The sequence below is a fragment of the Dunckerocampus dactyliophorus genome, chromosome 2 (genome assembly GCF_027744805.1).
Source record: "Dunckerocampus dactyliophorus isolate RoL2022-P2 chromosome 2, RoL_Ddac_1.1, whole genome shotgun sequence".
Taxonomy (NCBI): Eukaryota; Metazoa; Chordata; class Actinopteri; order Syngnathiformes; family Syngnathidae; genus Dunckerocampus; species Dunckerocampus dactyliophorus.
In genome coordinates, this window is record NC_072820.1 from 50,857,601 (window position 1) to 50,872,181 (window position 14,581).

At 41.6% G+C, this 14,581-nt stretch overlaps 1 protein-coding gene across 1 annotated transcript in view; it reads right to left on the reverse strand.

The window, feature by feature from the left end:
- The window catches only part of LOC129177332 (myosin-7-like), a 28,839-nt gene extending 18,595 nt beyond the window's left edge, over positions 1 to 10,244 (reverse strand). The window contains exons 1-19 of the mRNA XM_054768322.1: positions 10,208 to 10,244; positions 8,016 to 8,227; positions 7,805 to 7,948; positions 7,538 to 7,694; positions 7,430 to 7,457; positions 7,242 to 7,353; positions 6,754 to 6,846; positions 6,597 to 6,660; positions 5,075 to 5,173; positions 4,895 to 4,998; positions 4,675 to 4,813; positions 3,643 to 3,761; positions 3,403 to 3,552; positions 3,143 to 3,313; positions 2,764 to 3,073; positions 2,610 to 2,686; positions 1,039 to 1,244; positions 828 to 951; positions 618 to 754 (exon numbers count right to left, since the gene is read on the reverse strand). Coding sequence (XP_054624297.1) covers positions 618 to 754; positions 828 to 951; positions 1,039 to 1,244; positions 2,610 to 2,686; positions 2,764 to 3,073; positions 3,143 to 3,313; positions 3,403 to 3,552; positions 3,643 to 3,761; positions 4,675 to 4,813; positions 4,895 to 4,998; positions 5,075 to 5,173; positions 6,597 to 6,660; positions 6,754 to 6,846; positions 7,242 to 7,353; positions 7,430 to 7,457; positions 7,538 to 7,694; positions 7,805 to 7,948; positions 8,016 to 8,216 — 2,435 coding nt within the window. The 5' untranslated portion in view covers positions 8,217 to 8,227; positions 10,208 to 10,244. The remainder of the gene's footprint in view (positions 1 to 617; positions 755 to 827; positions 952 to 1,038; positions 1,245 to 2,609; positions 2,687 to 2,763; positions 3,074 to 3,142; positions 3,314 to 3,402; positions 3,553 to 3,642; positions 3,762 to 4,674; positions 4,814 to 4,894; positions 4,999 to 5,074; positions 5,174 to 6,596; positions 6,661 to 6,753; positions 6,847 to 7,241; positions 7,354 to 7,429; positions 7,458 to 7,537; positions 7,695 to 7,804; positions 7,949 to 8,015; positions 8,228 to 10,207) is intronic.
- Positions 10,245 to 14,581: the final 4,337 nt, after the last annotated feature.

Here is a 14,581-nt window from a genome sequence, read left to right on the forward strand (position 1 = left end):
TTTTCTTTCACCTCATATTTGCTCCCACATGCTGATACTACAGTATGCAGGAATGCATAAAGGTAAGATTTGATGAGCTTATTGAGTGTTAATGTGTTTAAGTCCAGGCTGGTACTGGTGGATGTTGACTCTGTATTCATTTACTTTTCATTTCATGTTGTTCCTGTATTAGTTTTACACAATACATCATAAATAAGATCAATTTGATGGCTATAATGTACGTATGTTTTGCTGATGTGTTGAAAACCTTTCGCGGTGACTAGCTAGCATGCTGATAATGCTAGTTACATCTATTCTGGTAGTCAGTAATGCTAAGCTACGGAGCACGCGTGGCAGTCCTTTGGTCAGCAGCCCAGGCTCTGGCATTGTTTCAGAGACTGACTGTCAAGCGGTTGCTAGTCTTGCATGTCTCTACAATCCACTCATCTAAGGATTTATGGCTGATTCTGATACCTGATATCTGATATCTGGCTATCAGATATCAGATATCAACGGCATCTCTCGCTTGTCAAACCTGATATCCGATCACATCGGATATCGTTATCCTTCACCACCCTCGTACAGTACATGTAAAATGTATTCATACAATGGCTTGTATATGATATTTGACTATTTACCTGCGTTCAACAATCTTCTGGAACTCAATCCTTGCTAGAAGACCCCTTGACCGGGATTGGATGCCAGTGATGATCAGTGCTAATCGATCATCTCTCATTTCTTCAAGCTGACCCAACAGCCCAGCTTTGAAAAACACCTTTAGTGACAAAAGAGTTAGTGTTTGTGTCAATTATAATCATATTCTCTCAAGCGGTGCTGGAATTACCAACCTTGGTGTGCCCCAGCTTGTACTGGTTGTGGTCAATATCCAGAGAGCCTAACAGTTTTTCTGCAGCCTTCTTGTTGTCAATAAACTGCCCTTCGGGAATTGCATTGGGGTTTAGAATTCGGTATCTATTAAAAAATGGTTAAAAAGTACAAATTGGAAACCAAAAATGCTCCATAAATAGAGTTGTTTGTTTAGTTGGCTGGAACCCAAACCTCTGTTTAAAATCTCCGTAGAGGATCCGGTTGGGGAAGCCCTTCCTGCAGATCCTGATGCCTTCCAGCACGCCGTTACAGCGCAGCTGGTGCATCACCAGAGGGTTCTCCATGGCTCCAGGAGTCTTGGTCTCATTGGGGATGATGCAGCGTACAAAGTGGGGGTGAGTAGACCTCAAGTTGGTCATCAGCTTGTTCAGGTTCTCCTGCACGTTTTTCACAAATGTGTTATTTCCTCTGTTGAAAATATCAATGAAGCTCGTGTGCTTTGTTATTTATGACAACAGACGCATTAGATCATGTGCCCCAAAGTGGAGGTACGTGGGGGTACGTGAGTAAAAATGAAAAGCGGCTGGACTGAGATTTACGTAAAGCGCTCGAACGCCTCATGGAACAGCCACAGCAGGTAGTACAGTGCAGACGAAAGGTGACAGCATGAAGTTGTTCATTGTTGCGTGTGTGTTGGATGAACAAATAAGTACATTTGATGTTAAAAGTTCAACGTGTTTAATCTCGAAGATTTGTCAAGATCATTTATATCGGGTGCTAAATGAGAGCTGGTCTTCTTACGTGGTGCCGTGACTAATTATTGTGTTTTCTGAGCTGTGTCATTTCGTTGTTGCCTGGATGCACTGACCATGTTCTAAAGAAAGACCCCACGTGTACACATGCACGTGGAAGTCAATTTCTGCTTTCACGAACAGCGGGTCTTCTTTGGGCGTTGCGGGCACTTTGTTTGGCGGTCCTTGAACATGTGACGCAGATTGAGACTTGAGTTTTGATAATGTTAGCTCTGCTGGTGCTGTGCATTTTTGCTTGGTGCATAATCTCGTGCTATATCTGCTCGTATGTCTATTTGGCTTAGTAGTAAACCTCATATTGAATTCATTTTCTTATTGATTGCTGTACATTATGTGCTTTTGTCTTCATAATTATTTATAATTTTCACATTTACATGTGACATTAGTTGCATTGTACTGATTATTTTCATGTTGGTGCAGACCAAAGCACAGCTTTTCACCACTTATTATGAAATTAACCCACCAAACAGAAGACAAAACTGCCAGGAGATGTCTTCCCCTCTCAAGCCCCCTCCCTTTTAAATGAGTAGCCTATGTGTGCAGCTGAAAAATAAGACAAATGATTTTTTAATATAATGTCATATCATACATTTAATAATGTATTAAAGATGTTTCATTGTGTGGTTCATGTTTTTGAAGTGTACATGAGGAGGGGTACATGACTTCTAGTCACATGTCTGAAGGGACATATGCAAATGTGAAAGGTTTGGGAACCACTGGTGTAGACAGCACTTCTGTTGTACAGCAAGAAGGTTCTGGGTTAGAATCTCGGCTTAGAGTCTTGCATGGGTTTACTCGTGGTACCCCAACTCCCACATTCCAAAAACATGCATGTTAGGCTAGTTTAAGTTGTCCAAATTGTCCTGAAGAGTGAATATGCCTTGTGATTGACTGGTGATCAGTCCAGGGTGTAACCTGCCTCCCGCCCAGATGGGCTGCTCTTTGACTTGCAGGCCCATAATTACATATTATATTATAAAAAGGTCTTACCCTATGTAAAGCAGAAACCGTTTGGAAGGATGAACCTTTCTTCTTGGCACCTTTGCCTTTGCCGCCAGACTCTTGAGCTAAATAAAGATGAATTGTAAAGTACAATACTTTGGTAGCAACACAACAACTACGAACGTCTCATAGCTCAACGTACCTGAATCAGCTCCTGCATAACCAGCAAAAAGTAGGGATAATAATTTCAGAGTAGACTTCTGGAAAAGTCCAACTACGGTCTCATTCAGAGGGTCCTTGTTCTTCACCAGCCAGTTGTTGATGTTGTAGTCAACAGTTCCAGCGTAGTGGATAAGAGAGAAATGGGCTTCTGGTTTCCCTTTGACAATTCTGGGCTTCTGGAAGTTGCTGGATTTCCCCAGGTGGTTGTCATACAGCTTAGCTTTAAAGGTGGCATCGCTGGCTTTGGGGAACATGCACTCCTCTTCAAGGATGGACATGATACCCATGGGCTGAGGAGAACACAATATGAGTTATTTGAATTCTACCGTCAATGGTAGCCTCACACAAAAGAGTCTTACCTTTTCAATCAGGTCGATACACGCCTGCAAGTCCATACCGAAATCTATGAAAGTCCATTCAATGCCCTCTTTCTTGTACTCTTCCTGCTCCAGCACAAACATGTGATGGTTGAAAAACTGTTGCAGCTTTTCATTGGTGAAGTTGATGCACAGCTGCTCAAAGGTGTTGAACTGGAACGGAAAGTGAAAATATGTTTTCTTTTTAACTCTTATGTGATTAGACAAATAAGAAAATAAGACATTTTTGTCCATCAGCTCACATCAAAGATCTCAAATCCGGCGATATCCAAGACACCAATGAAGTACTGGCGAGGCTGCTTGGTGTCCAGAGAGTTGTTGATTCTCGTCACCATCCACAGAAACATTTTCTCATACACCGACTTGGACAGTGCACCGATGGCATAGTACACCTGGAAAATAATCACTAAATGTGATTATTCTAAATATATATTATTCTTATATATTATTGTTATATAAAACGATTTCCCACTAATACTTACCTGGTCAACATTTTGTCCCTTGGTGACCCACTCATTTCCTACTTTAACTCTTGGATGACAAAGACCTTTGATGAGGTCAGCAGAGTTCAGTCCCATCAGGTAAGCAACTTTATCAGCATCTGTAGAAGGAGCATTTCCATACATGCCTTCCGGGTTTTTTAAATCATTATGTCTCTCGGTGTTATATTGTGAAAGTTGTTCTGAGCTGTGTGATATACGGCTGCATTCTATACAACATATGTGTATGTGGTGTACATGATATGCTTGACAAATGTTTAAAAACAGACACAGTAGATCCCCTCCACTCCGAGACCACCCATAAGAAGCAAAAATGCCCATAAAGCCGTCAACTTTTGACACTCTGATCAAGTCTGGGTTATGACGATTATACCCTTACTCACCAGTGCTAGTTGTCTTTCAAGCGAACGACGGGCGCCACATACTAAACCTTAATACCAATAACAACATTGATGTATTGGCTAACATTTTCAAGGTTAAATGCAGCGTTCAGTCGTGTTCTGCAGATTTATACTCCACTGGGTCAGATGATAGCTGCTGAAGTTTTAGAGCAGGGGTGTCAAACTCAACCGCACAGCGGACCGAAACTCAAAGCCGACTTTAGGTTGTGGGCCGAACTGGACATTACCCCCCACCACACCCCCCCCAACTTTTTATCTTTATTTATTATTATTTATCCTGAGATTTTCAACAGTTTATAAACTGTATACATAACAGTTTATTTTCAACAGTACTTTATATTGGAGGAATCGCTTCATTACACAGATCGCTCTAAGCACCTTGTTGTAAGGTCCGTGCCAACTCAATGCTATTTTCCAAGCAGTTCCGCGGGCCGGATGAAATTGCGGCGTCGGCCGGATTTGACGTGTACTACGTCACAACCCAACAAGTTAGCTGTTGCCATAATTTCAGCATCTGTTGCCCAGAGACCATCACGCTTCACACCGGGGGCAGAAACACACTCATCAACGTTTTGGTCCAAGTAGTCCTTCACCGTTCCACCATATGTCTTACCTTCAGTGCCATCGGCCTCTGCCTGCTCTTCTCGCTGCTTCTGCTTAAACTTCATGTTACCGTAGTGCATGATGGCACCAATCAGCTTATAAATGCTGTTCTTCTCTTCTTGAGTGAAGCCCAGCACGTCAAAGGCATCCTGACGTATCAACAACAAAACAACAATAAAGGCACGTTTCCAGTTTTACGACTGTTAGATTTAAAAGCGTAATCAGCTCACATCAGTGGCCATGAGCTCCTCAGAGTCATTAATGGAGGCCACCGTCGTCTCTCCTTGGGAGATGAAGGCGTAGTCGTAGGGGTTGTTGGTGATGAGCATCATCTCTAAAATGATATTACACAAAAAACAAAATATGAATTAATGATGCAAAAAAGCTTCATGTTACCGCCTGTTACCTACCCAGAAGTTCGGGCTTTGCCTGAGACAAGATCTGGTAGAAAATGTGATAGTCCCTCTCAGCTTTGAGCTGGTAGGTCACACGAGACTTTTCCAAAAGATCTGTTAGATGCAAAACCGTTATTTATTAAAATTTATTTAACTAACAAAGGAAAGAAAGAGGAAACAACCCCAACTCCACCGCAGTCCAGCTCCGCAATACCCAAAAAGATAAAAATCCACCTAAAGCAATTGTAAAAAGACACACCGAAACAGAGTTAGATGGATGTTTATTGTCATTGCACACAGTATACAACGAAGCTTGGTGGTTCCGCTTCCATTTCTAGCAACATTAAGACATGTTAAAACTTAAATGTTCCAAATTTAACATATATTATAAAAATATAGATATAAAAGATAGAATGTCAAATACTGATCCCATCAAACAAAAACATTTATAATTGTAAACACCATGAACATTCGGCATTCGTTATTCTGCTGACTTTCTTTTTGCAAGTGCCTTACAGCATGCTTGGGGATATGATGTGCTCCTTTACACATTAGAAAATACTCTGTAAGAATGACACTTTCATATAACTGGCAACGTTATTTTATAATGTAAGATTCATATCTACATGAACAAACATTAACCGGGTTAATTAGCTAGTCACCAGGAAAGATTTTCAACACATCAGCAAAACATACGTACATTATAATTGATGTTATTTACGATGTATTGTGAAAACTAAGAAAGGAACAACATCAAATTAAAAGCACTAAATGAATACGGAGCTGCCATCCACCAGCACCAGCCTGGACTTGGTTTTTCAGAGAACAAATATGCACATTAGCACTCAATAAGCTCATAAAATCTTACCTTTTTGCATTCCCACATAGTATCAGCATTTTGGAACAAATATGAGGTAAAAGAAAAAGGCTAAAAATAAAATACAGTATAGTAGTCTATCTGTACAGCTTGGGACAAAGTTAGATGTTGCATTCAAGGACCGTCCAACAAAGTGGATCAAATCACCACTCGCATTAAACATGCAAAAACTGTGAGATTTTTAAATGTATATTATTTTTGTAGTAAAATAATGGCCCATATTTCCAAAATTGATATCCATTTACCTAAACTGTCATGTAGTTGCGTATCGAATCGTTTAACATCGAGTGATTTACATCCCTACTTTATAAATAGATCAATTATGAGATATATTATTATAAACTTGTTTGTCTGTCTGTAATTAAGTGTGATTAATTATGTGCTAACAACAGACAACATGTGATTAATCGTGATTAATTGTGATTAATGATGGCTCATTTGTCATTTATCATAAACACCATTACGCACCAGCGTATTATATCTGCAATAAAAGCAGTGCTTGAATAGTTCATCATTTTATTTTTATTTTTATTATTTTAATGTTGTCCGCCTGTCCCAAGTAAGTTGACGTCTCGAAATGACTTGTCCTGTTGAAATGTTCTCACCGTACAACCCTTCAAACAAGTAAAAATGTACATGGGGAGGTTAAGCTTCACTTACAAGTCTCAATATCAGCAGAGGCCAGCTTCCCTCGGTTGTCAAAATGAATTCTGATGAATTTTCCCTGATGAGAAAAACAGTTAAATATTTATATTGCTTTTTGGGAAAAATGATGTTGGTAGAAAACCGTCCTCATGGAATCCATAAGCACGCTCACAAATCTGGAAGAGTTGTCGTTTCTGATGGTCTTGGCATTACCAAAGGCCTCCAGAGCAGGGTTAGCCTGAATGATTTGATCCTCCAGGGTACCCTGAAGACAAAATGCATGACTGTATGACTTTATGGCAAGCGTCATGGGAATGCAAACCGTGCCTGTTGTTATGTCAATAATGTGGAACCTCAAATGCTGAACGCCGCTAAGGTTGTTCAATCCGGAATTAAACCCAAATTGTTGGGGGAAATAGGCCTCTAAAGTCGCACAAATATCCAGTGACCCGAACAGGAACTGGGACACCCTCTCCACTTCCCTTATTGATGCTGAGAATAGAATTTTATCAGCGGTTAACTTCTTTTTAAACTTGTTGAGATGAATGTTGAAATGCGTACAGGAAAACTTAATGATGGCAACAGCGTGACCCTTGACGAGCCTCTGAACGGGTTGTGTTCGGCCTGAGAGGTTGCACTGCATTTAGAAATACACATTACCTTCTTCTCAACAGCTGGATCTTTCTTTCCAGCGCTTGGAACTGCAGCAATGCTGGCAAAGTACTGAATAACTCTCTTGGTGTTGACAGTCTTTCCAGCACCAGATTCTCCGCTGAGTTGAAGAGAGACAACACGGGTTTGGAAAATGATCAAGCACACGAGAAGTGTGCTTTTTCTGCGTTTCTTACGTGATAAGAATGGACTGGTTTTCTCTATCTGCAATTCAAAGAAATGTCTTTGAAATTTGACATTTAAACAAAGTTTGAACAGGACAAGAATAGGATGTGATTTGGTACCTGCCAGCATGTACTGGTAGGCGTTGTCAGAGATGGAGAAGATGTGAGGGGGAGCTTCACTCCTCTTCTTTCCCCTGTAGGCCACCACCACCTCCTGGTTGTAGACTGGCAGCCACTTGTAGGGGTTGACAGTGACACAGAACAGCCCGGAGTACGTCTGCCACACACAAAACAAAGGTGATGCACACTTGGACACTCCATTTGCAAAACTAAAATAGATAAAAGACAATTTATTATTGTTAGAAAAAGTGCCAAAAGAGGACTCACGTAGATCATCCACGCTGCGTAACGCTCTTTGAGGTTAAACAGCACAGCGGGCTCATGGAGGAAGGTGAACATGGCCATGTCCTCAATTTTATCAAACTTTGGCGGGTTCTGGGGGTGGATGTCACTCTCCTTCACTGTTACAGTCTGTAGAAATCAAATCACAGCTTCGTGGATGAAGAGCAAGACTTGTGCGTGAAAATGACCAATCTACCTTTCCAAACTCAGTCTCCGCAGTGACCTTGTCACCGTCTCGACTAGTGACTGATGCTTTGACATACTCAACCTCCGCGTCCGGAACAAAGCACTCCTTCTTCATGTCAAACGGGCGAGTTTGGGCTTCTAAACGCTCCTTGTCTGACTTCCTCAGAAAAGGAGCAGCTGACCCAAACTCTGCCATTGCTGCATCACCCATTTTTCCGCCTTCTGAGAAGAGAAACAAAACTGTCTCTGTCACTTGGTTTTCACACCACACCCTTTTGTTTTAAAAATATGGCGCTTTTGTAGCTTTAGTATGTTTACTGACTGGTCTAAACATTGGCCCCTCCCTCTTACTTCATGCAAGAGGGATGCTCTGTATCATGTATCGGCCCCATACAAGACATTACAATTTTGTATTGTATACAATAAGGGACACAAAATGACAGTAGTTAATGAGGAACGAACCCACCGAACCCTAAACCTAACCACCACTCATTAGTTACTCATTAGTTCCTCAGTAACTACTGTATTTTTCTGTACCTTATTGTAAAGTGTGACCGCCCCAAAAAGCCCATATTGATGGAACTCTAATAAGAGCTATGTGTGTGTGTGTGTGTGTGTGTGTGTGTGTGTGTGTGTGTGTGTGTGTGTGTGTGCGTGTGCACACACGGTAAGGCTTTTGGTTTAATTAGTTGAAGCTATTTTAGTTCGAGTTATTAGTTTGCATTTTATTTAGTGTGCGTATTACATATTTGCTTTTTGTTATTGGTTTTGCTTTTGATGTGGGTTTGTGTTGTTTATTGTTGTGAGTTAGAATTTCATTTGTTTAGTTTATTTTTGATCAATATTTTAACTTCCTTTCATATGGTAACTTTTAACGTTTTTAAAACATGTTGTTATATTGGTGTCTTCTGCCTCATTGCTGCAAAGAACATAGTGTGCCTTTTAGTAATATTAGGTACAGGGGGGTATTTAGTCATCTGGGGGCGCAAGGCAAACCCAGTCATTGGGCCTCCCACATCCTTGTACTACGCAGACAGAAGTTCTATTCAACGCTTTTACTGTCATTGATGAGAACATTAAGCAACATTTAATATTGTTTACCGCTTTAATACTCATCTCTAGAACTACTGCATTCTCCACCACTAACACTGACAGCAGTGCTTCTGCTGTTGTTGTGCGTCAGCGTTAGTTGTGAGTGGGGAAAAAGGTCGACACCTTCGGTAGTTTTGTTAAAATTGTTTTGCTTTCCCCTGGCCTTCTCCTCTTCTCAGCTCTACTGGTTTAAATGTGCTTCATGTATTCCAAACTGCGCCAACAAGTTTGTTTTCTTCCTGAATCAATCTGCGCATGCGCAGCAACATAGAATTATTCCATTGCATGAGATGGGAGGGGGGAGCGGTCGAAACCATCATGATAAGTTACATATTTTGATGTATTTGTAAGTCCGGGAATAAAGACTTTCATGGGTGTACATGGGTGTTTTTCCTGGCATGGGCATTGCATCTAGATATTTGTATGCCCACATGGTGCAGTCGGTAGGTTTGAGCATCGTGTGCGTTGACGTGTTGTGTAGTTTGGATGGATTTTTTTCTACAAGCTACAGATTGCATCTGACTCTTCTAAAGACTCAAGCGTGCAAGTCATGTTGCCAGCAACAGTTTCCATGTTAAAGGTTAAAAAAGAATTTGAAAATGCCCGGTGAGCCGAATTGAGACGCTCAGCAAACACGACGTGGCCCGCAGGCCGCAGATTGCCCACCCCTAATCTATCAGACAGGCGGGGTACACCCTGGACTGGTGTCCAGCCAATGGCAGGGCACATATAGACAAACACTCACATTCATACCTATGGACCATTTAGAGTCGCCAATTAACCTCACCTGCATGTTTTTGGAATGTGGGAGGAAGCCGAAGTACCCGGAGAAAACCCCCCCACACACGGGGAGAACATGCAAACTCCACACAGAAATGCCCAGGGGAGAATCCAACCCAGGTCTTCCATCTCCAGACTGTTCCTGTGTTGGCCAACATGCTAACCAACATGCTAACCACTAGACCACCGTGCGGCCCCTAATCTATAACATGCCAGCAAAAATGATCAAGTACTATACCTGACAGAAGCAAACACCACACAAAGCAGAACTCAAATGAAATGCTCACGTCAAAGTAGAGAGAGACATAGCCAGGGAAGAGTTGCGCTTACCTTAAAGTGTCAAACTCCAAGCAAGCAAAAGTACGCTTCTGATGGCTGATTGCCGCTTTCCTCTCCATTAATAAAGGATGCACCCCCGCCAAATAAGGTGATGGATGTGAGAGAAATGGCATTCAATTTGCATATCAGAAAAAAGACCCCCCCCCCACCCTCCAAATTGGGTCGAGTGCTGCTATTTGTTGCTCACACCTTGTGCACAACAGAACAATAAGCCAGATTGGACGTGTCTAAGCGAGGGGAGGTGTGAAACACTCTCTATCAACTACTATTATAGCAGCAAGATATGATCACAACTTTTATTATGACGTGTGTATTTGTGTCTTATTCATGATGGAGATCACAGACGTTGCCTTTTATTCTTCTATTATTCTTATATTTGAAGTAGCGTGGCTCTTGTAAGCAAGTGGCTTAATGAGACCCCAAACGCCTCGAGGTCAACAATAGTCTGTCAAGTGATAGGGTGTGAAATACATTTCAAGAGAGAATAAAGACTCGCAGCTGTCGTCTACGAAGGGACAAGACAAGGCCAAGGTCACAGCTGTGACATGTCTTTATTGTCACTCATCACCCTTTACGGTTACTGGAGATCCATACCCTCAGTCCCAGGACTCTTAAAATGTTTCAACTTTGATGCCAAATCGAGCTTTGAAGCAGTATAACTCTTAACTCTTTATGACACCATCATTACATACATTTATCACGGGAGTGTCTTTGGTATTTGGGGTCAATCCTGGAAGCCCTATTGTTCAATCTGTACATGCCTCCTTTAGGCCGGCTAACACGCAGCTGCAATGTGTCCCACCACAGCTAGGCAGACCACACTCAGATCTACGTGAACATGGTCCTGCAGATTTACTGTGTCACTGCATCAAACAGATCAGCATGTGGATGCAAATCAACTTTCTCCAGCCAAACTCAGACAAAACTGAAATCATTGTCTTTGGCCCACAGAAACGAAGAGAAAGTGTTATCAGCCACCTTGAGAGTCTTTCTCTAAAACCTAATCATCAGGTTAGAAATCTAGGAGTAATAATGGACTTTAACAGTCACATGAAATCAATAACGTCATCACCTTTTTACCACAAAAACATTACCAAAACCAAGGGAATAGTGTCTAACCCAGATGTAGAGAGACTAATCTATGCCTTTGTCTCCAGCAGGCTAGACTACTGTCACGCCTTCTCACCGGGCTCTCTAAACCAGATGCAAAACATGTAGAACCAGAATATATCAGCATCTCAGTCCAGTACTCAGGTTTCTGTCGCTCAGAGAATAGACTTTAAAGCAGCTCTGCTTGTGTACAAGTCTGTTCATGGTCTCGATGACCAAAGTACATCTCTGACATGTTAGAGCCACATGAACCATCTCGAGCTCAGAGACGGGTCTACTGCGGGTGCCCAGAGTCAGGACTAAACACAGTGAGGCTGCGTTACAGTTTTATGCTGCCAAAATCTGGAACAATCTTCCAGAAGATGTGCCACAGTCACCAACTTTGGCAATGTTCAAATCCAAGCTGAAAACATTCTTTACTGATATCATTTCTTTATAGGGATACTTGATATTGGCTTTCTCGCTGATCCAGCACCTCATTACCCATACCGATATCAACTGATGCATTTCACAAATAAACACATTTTGTGCAAAATAAAACAAATGCTGCAATATGCAATACAATTTACAGTAATCTCTTGTTTACCTCGGTTAATTGGTTCCAGACCCGATTGTGAAAGGTGAATTCCCCTAAAGTAGGATTCTTTAAGGGAATATGTTGGTAGTTCGAGGATAGAAAACCTGTTGACTACTTTCTAAATACACTTCTTCACATTATTAGAGTCCTCTAGACAGAAAATAACACTCATATAGTCGCCTTCACACTTCTATGACATAGGGGTGTCACAAGACGATACACGAGAACTAGACGAGATTTTAACTAGTTAGAAGAAAATGAGGTTTATTGGATGAACACAAGATCTGCAATATGCGTCAAAACAAATCTTCCTAGCACTAGCTAACTGGAACACAAAATGGCTTTGGTGAGCTCATTGAGCCTTGAATTTCAAAGATAGGTGCATCCAATCATCTAACCGAAGGTGTTGAAGGCGGTCATTTGCGAGTTGGTTTTCTCTTTGAATCTCCTGTTGAGAAGACAGGCAACATGGGGTCCTCAAAACAGCTGTCACATGACCCGACAATGAAGATTGTTCAGTTTCAGTTTCCACTGTGAGGAACATCATGAGCAAATGCACAGTTCTTGTTCCCTATGGTAGTGGTAGTGGTAGGTCAAAGACAACCCACAGACCACCACTTTTTTTGGCTGACATTTGAAAGTAAAATAGGGTTGGCCAATCATTTTTATATAACCTCTATACCAGTATACATTTTTCCAATGATAAGAAAATGACGTATACCGGTAAAAATGATAAACGGAAACAAGCTGAGTTGTTGACTGCACGCCGCGGCGCACTGTGTTGATGCTTTGGTGCCTCTTGTGTACGTCTACCCGGGTCACCGAGATGTCAACACGTAAACTTCCCTCTTTTGATCAAATTAACGATGTATTTATGATTGGTTAGCTACAGTATAGTAACATTATTAAAAATAATACATTCAGAGACTTATCATCTTCTAAAAATAATTGTTGGTCTTGCTTAAAAATGTACGCATTTTATTCAATGTGAAAAAATATGATATGGCTCTCATGGAAATCCATTTTATAATACAGCATGTGGCTTTCATGGCTCTCCTAGCCAAACAGGTCCCCTCCCCCTGGTCCAGCAGCTGTTATTTTTGCAAAAGGAGGCTCTACTAAATATTATATTCGTTTTCCTGCTGGGTCGGCCTCATTTTTGCATCTGTCTAAGCTAGATTTGACACATATTTCACATCTTGTGTTCGTCCAATAAACCTCATATTCTCTCCTGAAATACGCATGACTCTGTCCATCAGTTACGTGATATATTAAAAGTGTGGGAACAAACACCCAATGATTTACAAATGAATGAATGATGGAAATTGTCGGGGGTGCCCAAACTTTTGCATAGGAATGTATATATGCAAAAGGGGAAGGGTGAAAATTCCTTTTTGACACGCCATTGCTGTCTTGTGTGCAAAGATAACTTGCTAATTCCTCTGGGCTAGCGCTGGGAGATAGGTAATTCAGAAGGACAGCTTGGGGACAGCTTGGGGACAGCTCGTGACGCAAGTTGTCACGGCGGATTTGAACACATCTTTGATTAGCAGCGGCAGGTGACAACACCACAGGCAAACAATACGCTACCGTGTGTTGGATATGATCAAATCTTGTACTGTATATGACATCACATTCATTAATGAGCAAGTATTATTCTGTAATATGAAAGAGTTTTCAACAGAAAGTGCCACAAAGAGGGCAATTTAGACTTCAACCAATGCAAGAGCCACCTTGGTTGCACACCAGCGTTGCATCCTTAAAGAGCTTAAATACCTTACAGTATCTCAGTGCCCGTCTCATACAATTCTATATCAGCCTTAGCCCAGATCCCGACTTGCACCCTCCACCGAAGGTCTCATTCCCAGCTGTCTGCTGCGCTTCTGAGTTTTAGCGTGAGCACACAAAGGAAGGCGTGAGGCACCTTGCCTTGCTTGAGTGTGAAACAGGAGCCCGTCGAGCTAATAACCGGATTTGTTCCTTACAATTGTGAAAGGTCACTTTAAAGGGGGGTGTTGAATTCAGGTGGAGGCTGGAGTTGTTTTTCTCTTTCCTTGTCTTCTCCTCGCTCATTCAGTCTACGGGTGCTTGTGCCGACGTCTCCAGGAAACGCAGACAAGAAGAAGGAAAGGTAACTCACTTCTCAGATGAGGAAATTAGAGTACATTTGGGAAAGTCATTCCGTCCCAACTGGCACTCCCCTTTAGTCGGACCATGCTACAAAAAGGGAGGAATTGCGCTCCTGATCTAAAGGTTGGTAGTCGTTTACGTTGTTATGTTCAACCAAGTAGACCACAGGGACACCAAGAACATCCTCAATCAGCTATTATCTTATCCACACTCAGTCATTTCCTGCTGCAGGATATGCAAGTGCTCTCTGCTGATTGCATTTTGCAACATCAGCTCAGCTCTAACGATGAAATGATCCGTGATAGCAGAGCTGTGACTGAAAATAGGACAGCTTGCACTTTTTGGACGCTACTTTAGGGACTAAGATCAGATCCGGTGTGTAAGTATGGAGAGAAATGTATGGTTTTTACCCAATCAAGGGGGATTGGGGCCAGGTTTGGGGTTAGGAGGTTAGGGTTGGGTTATTTATTTTGATTTTAAAATGGATTTGAAATCAAAATAAATAAATAAAAAATAAAAATAAAAGAAATAATTGGCAAACAAAATTA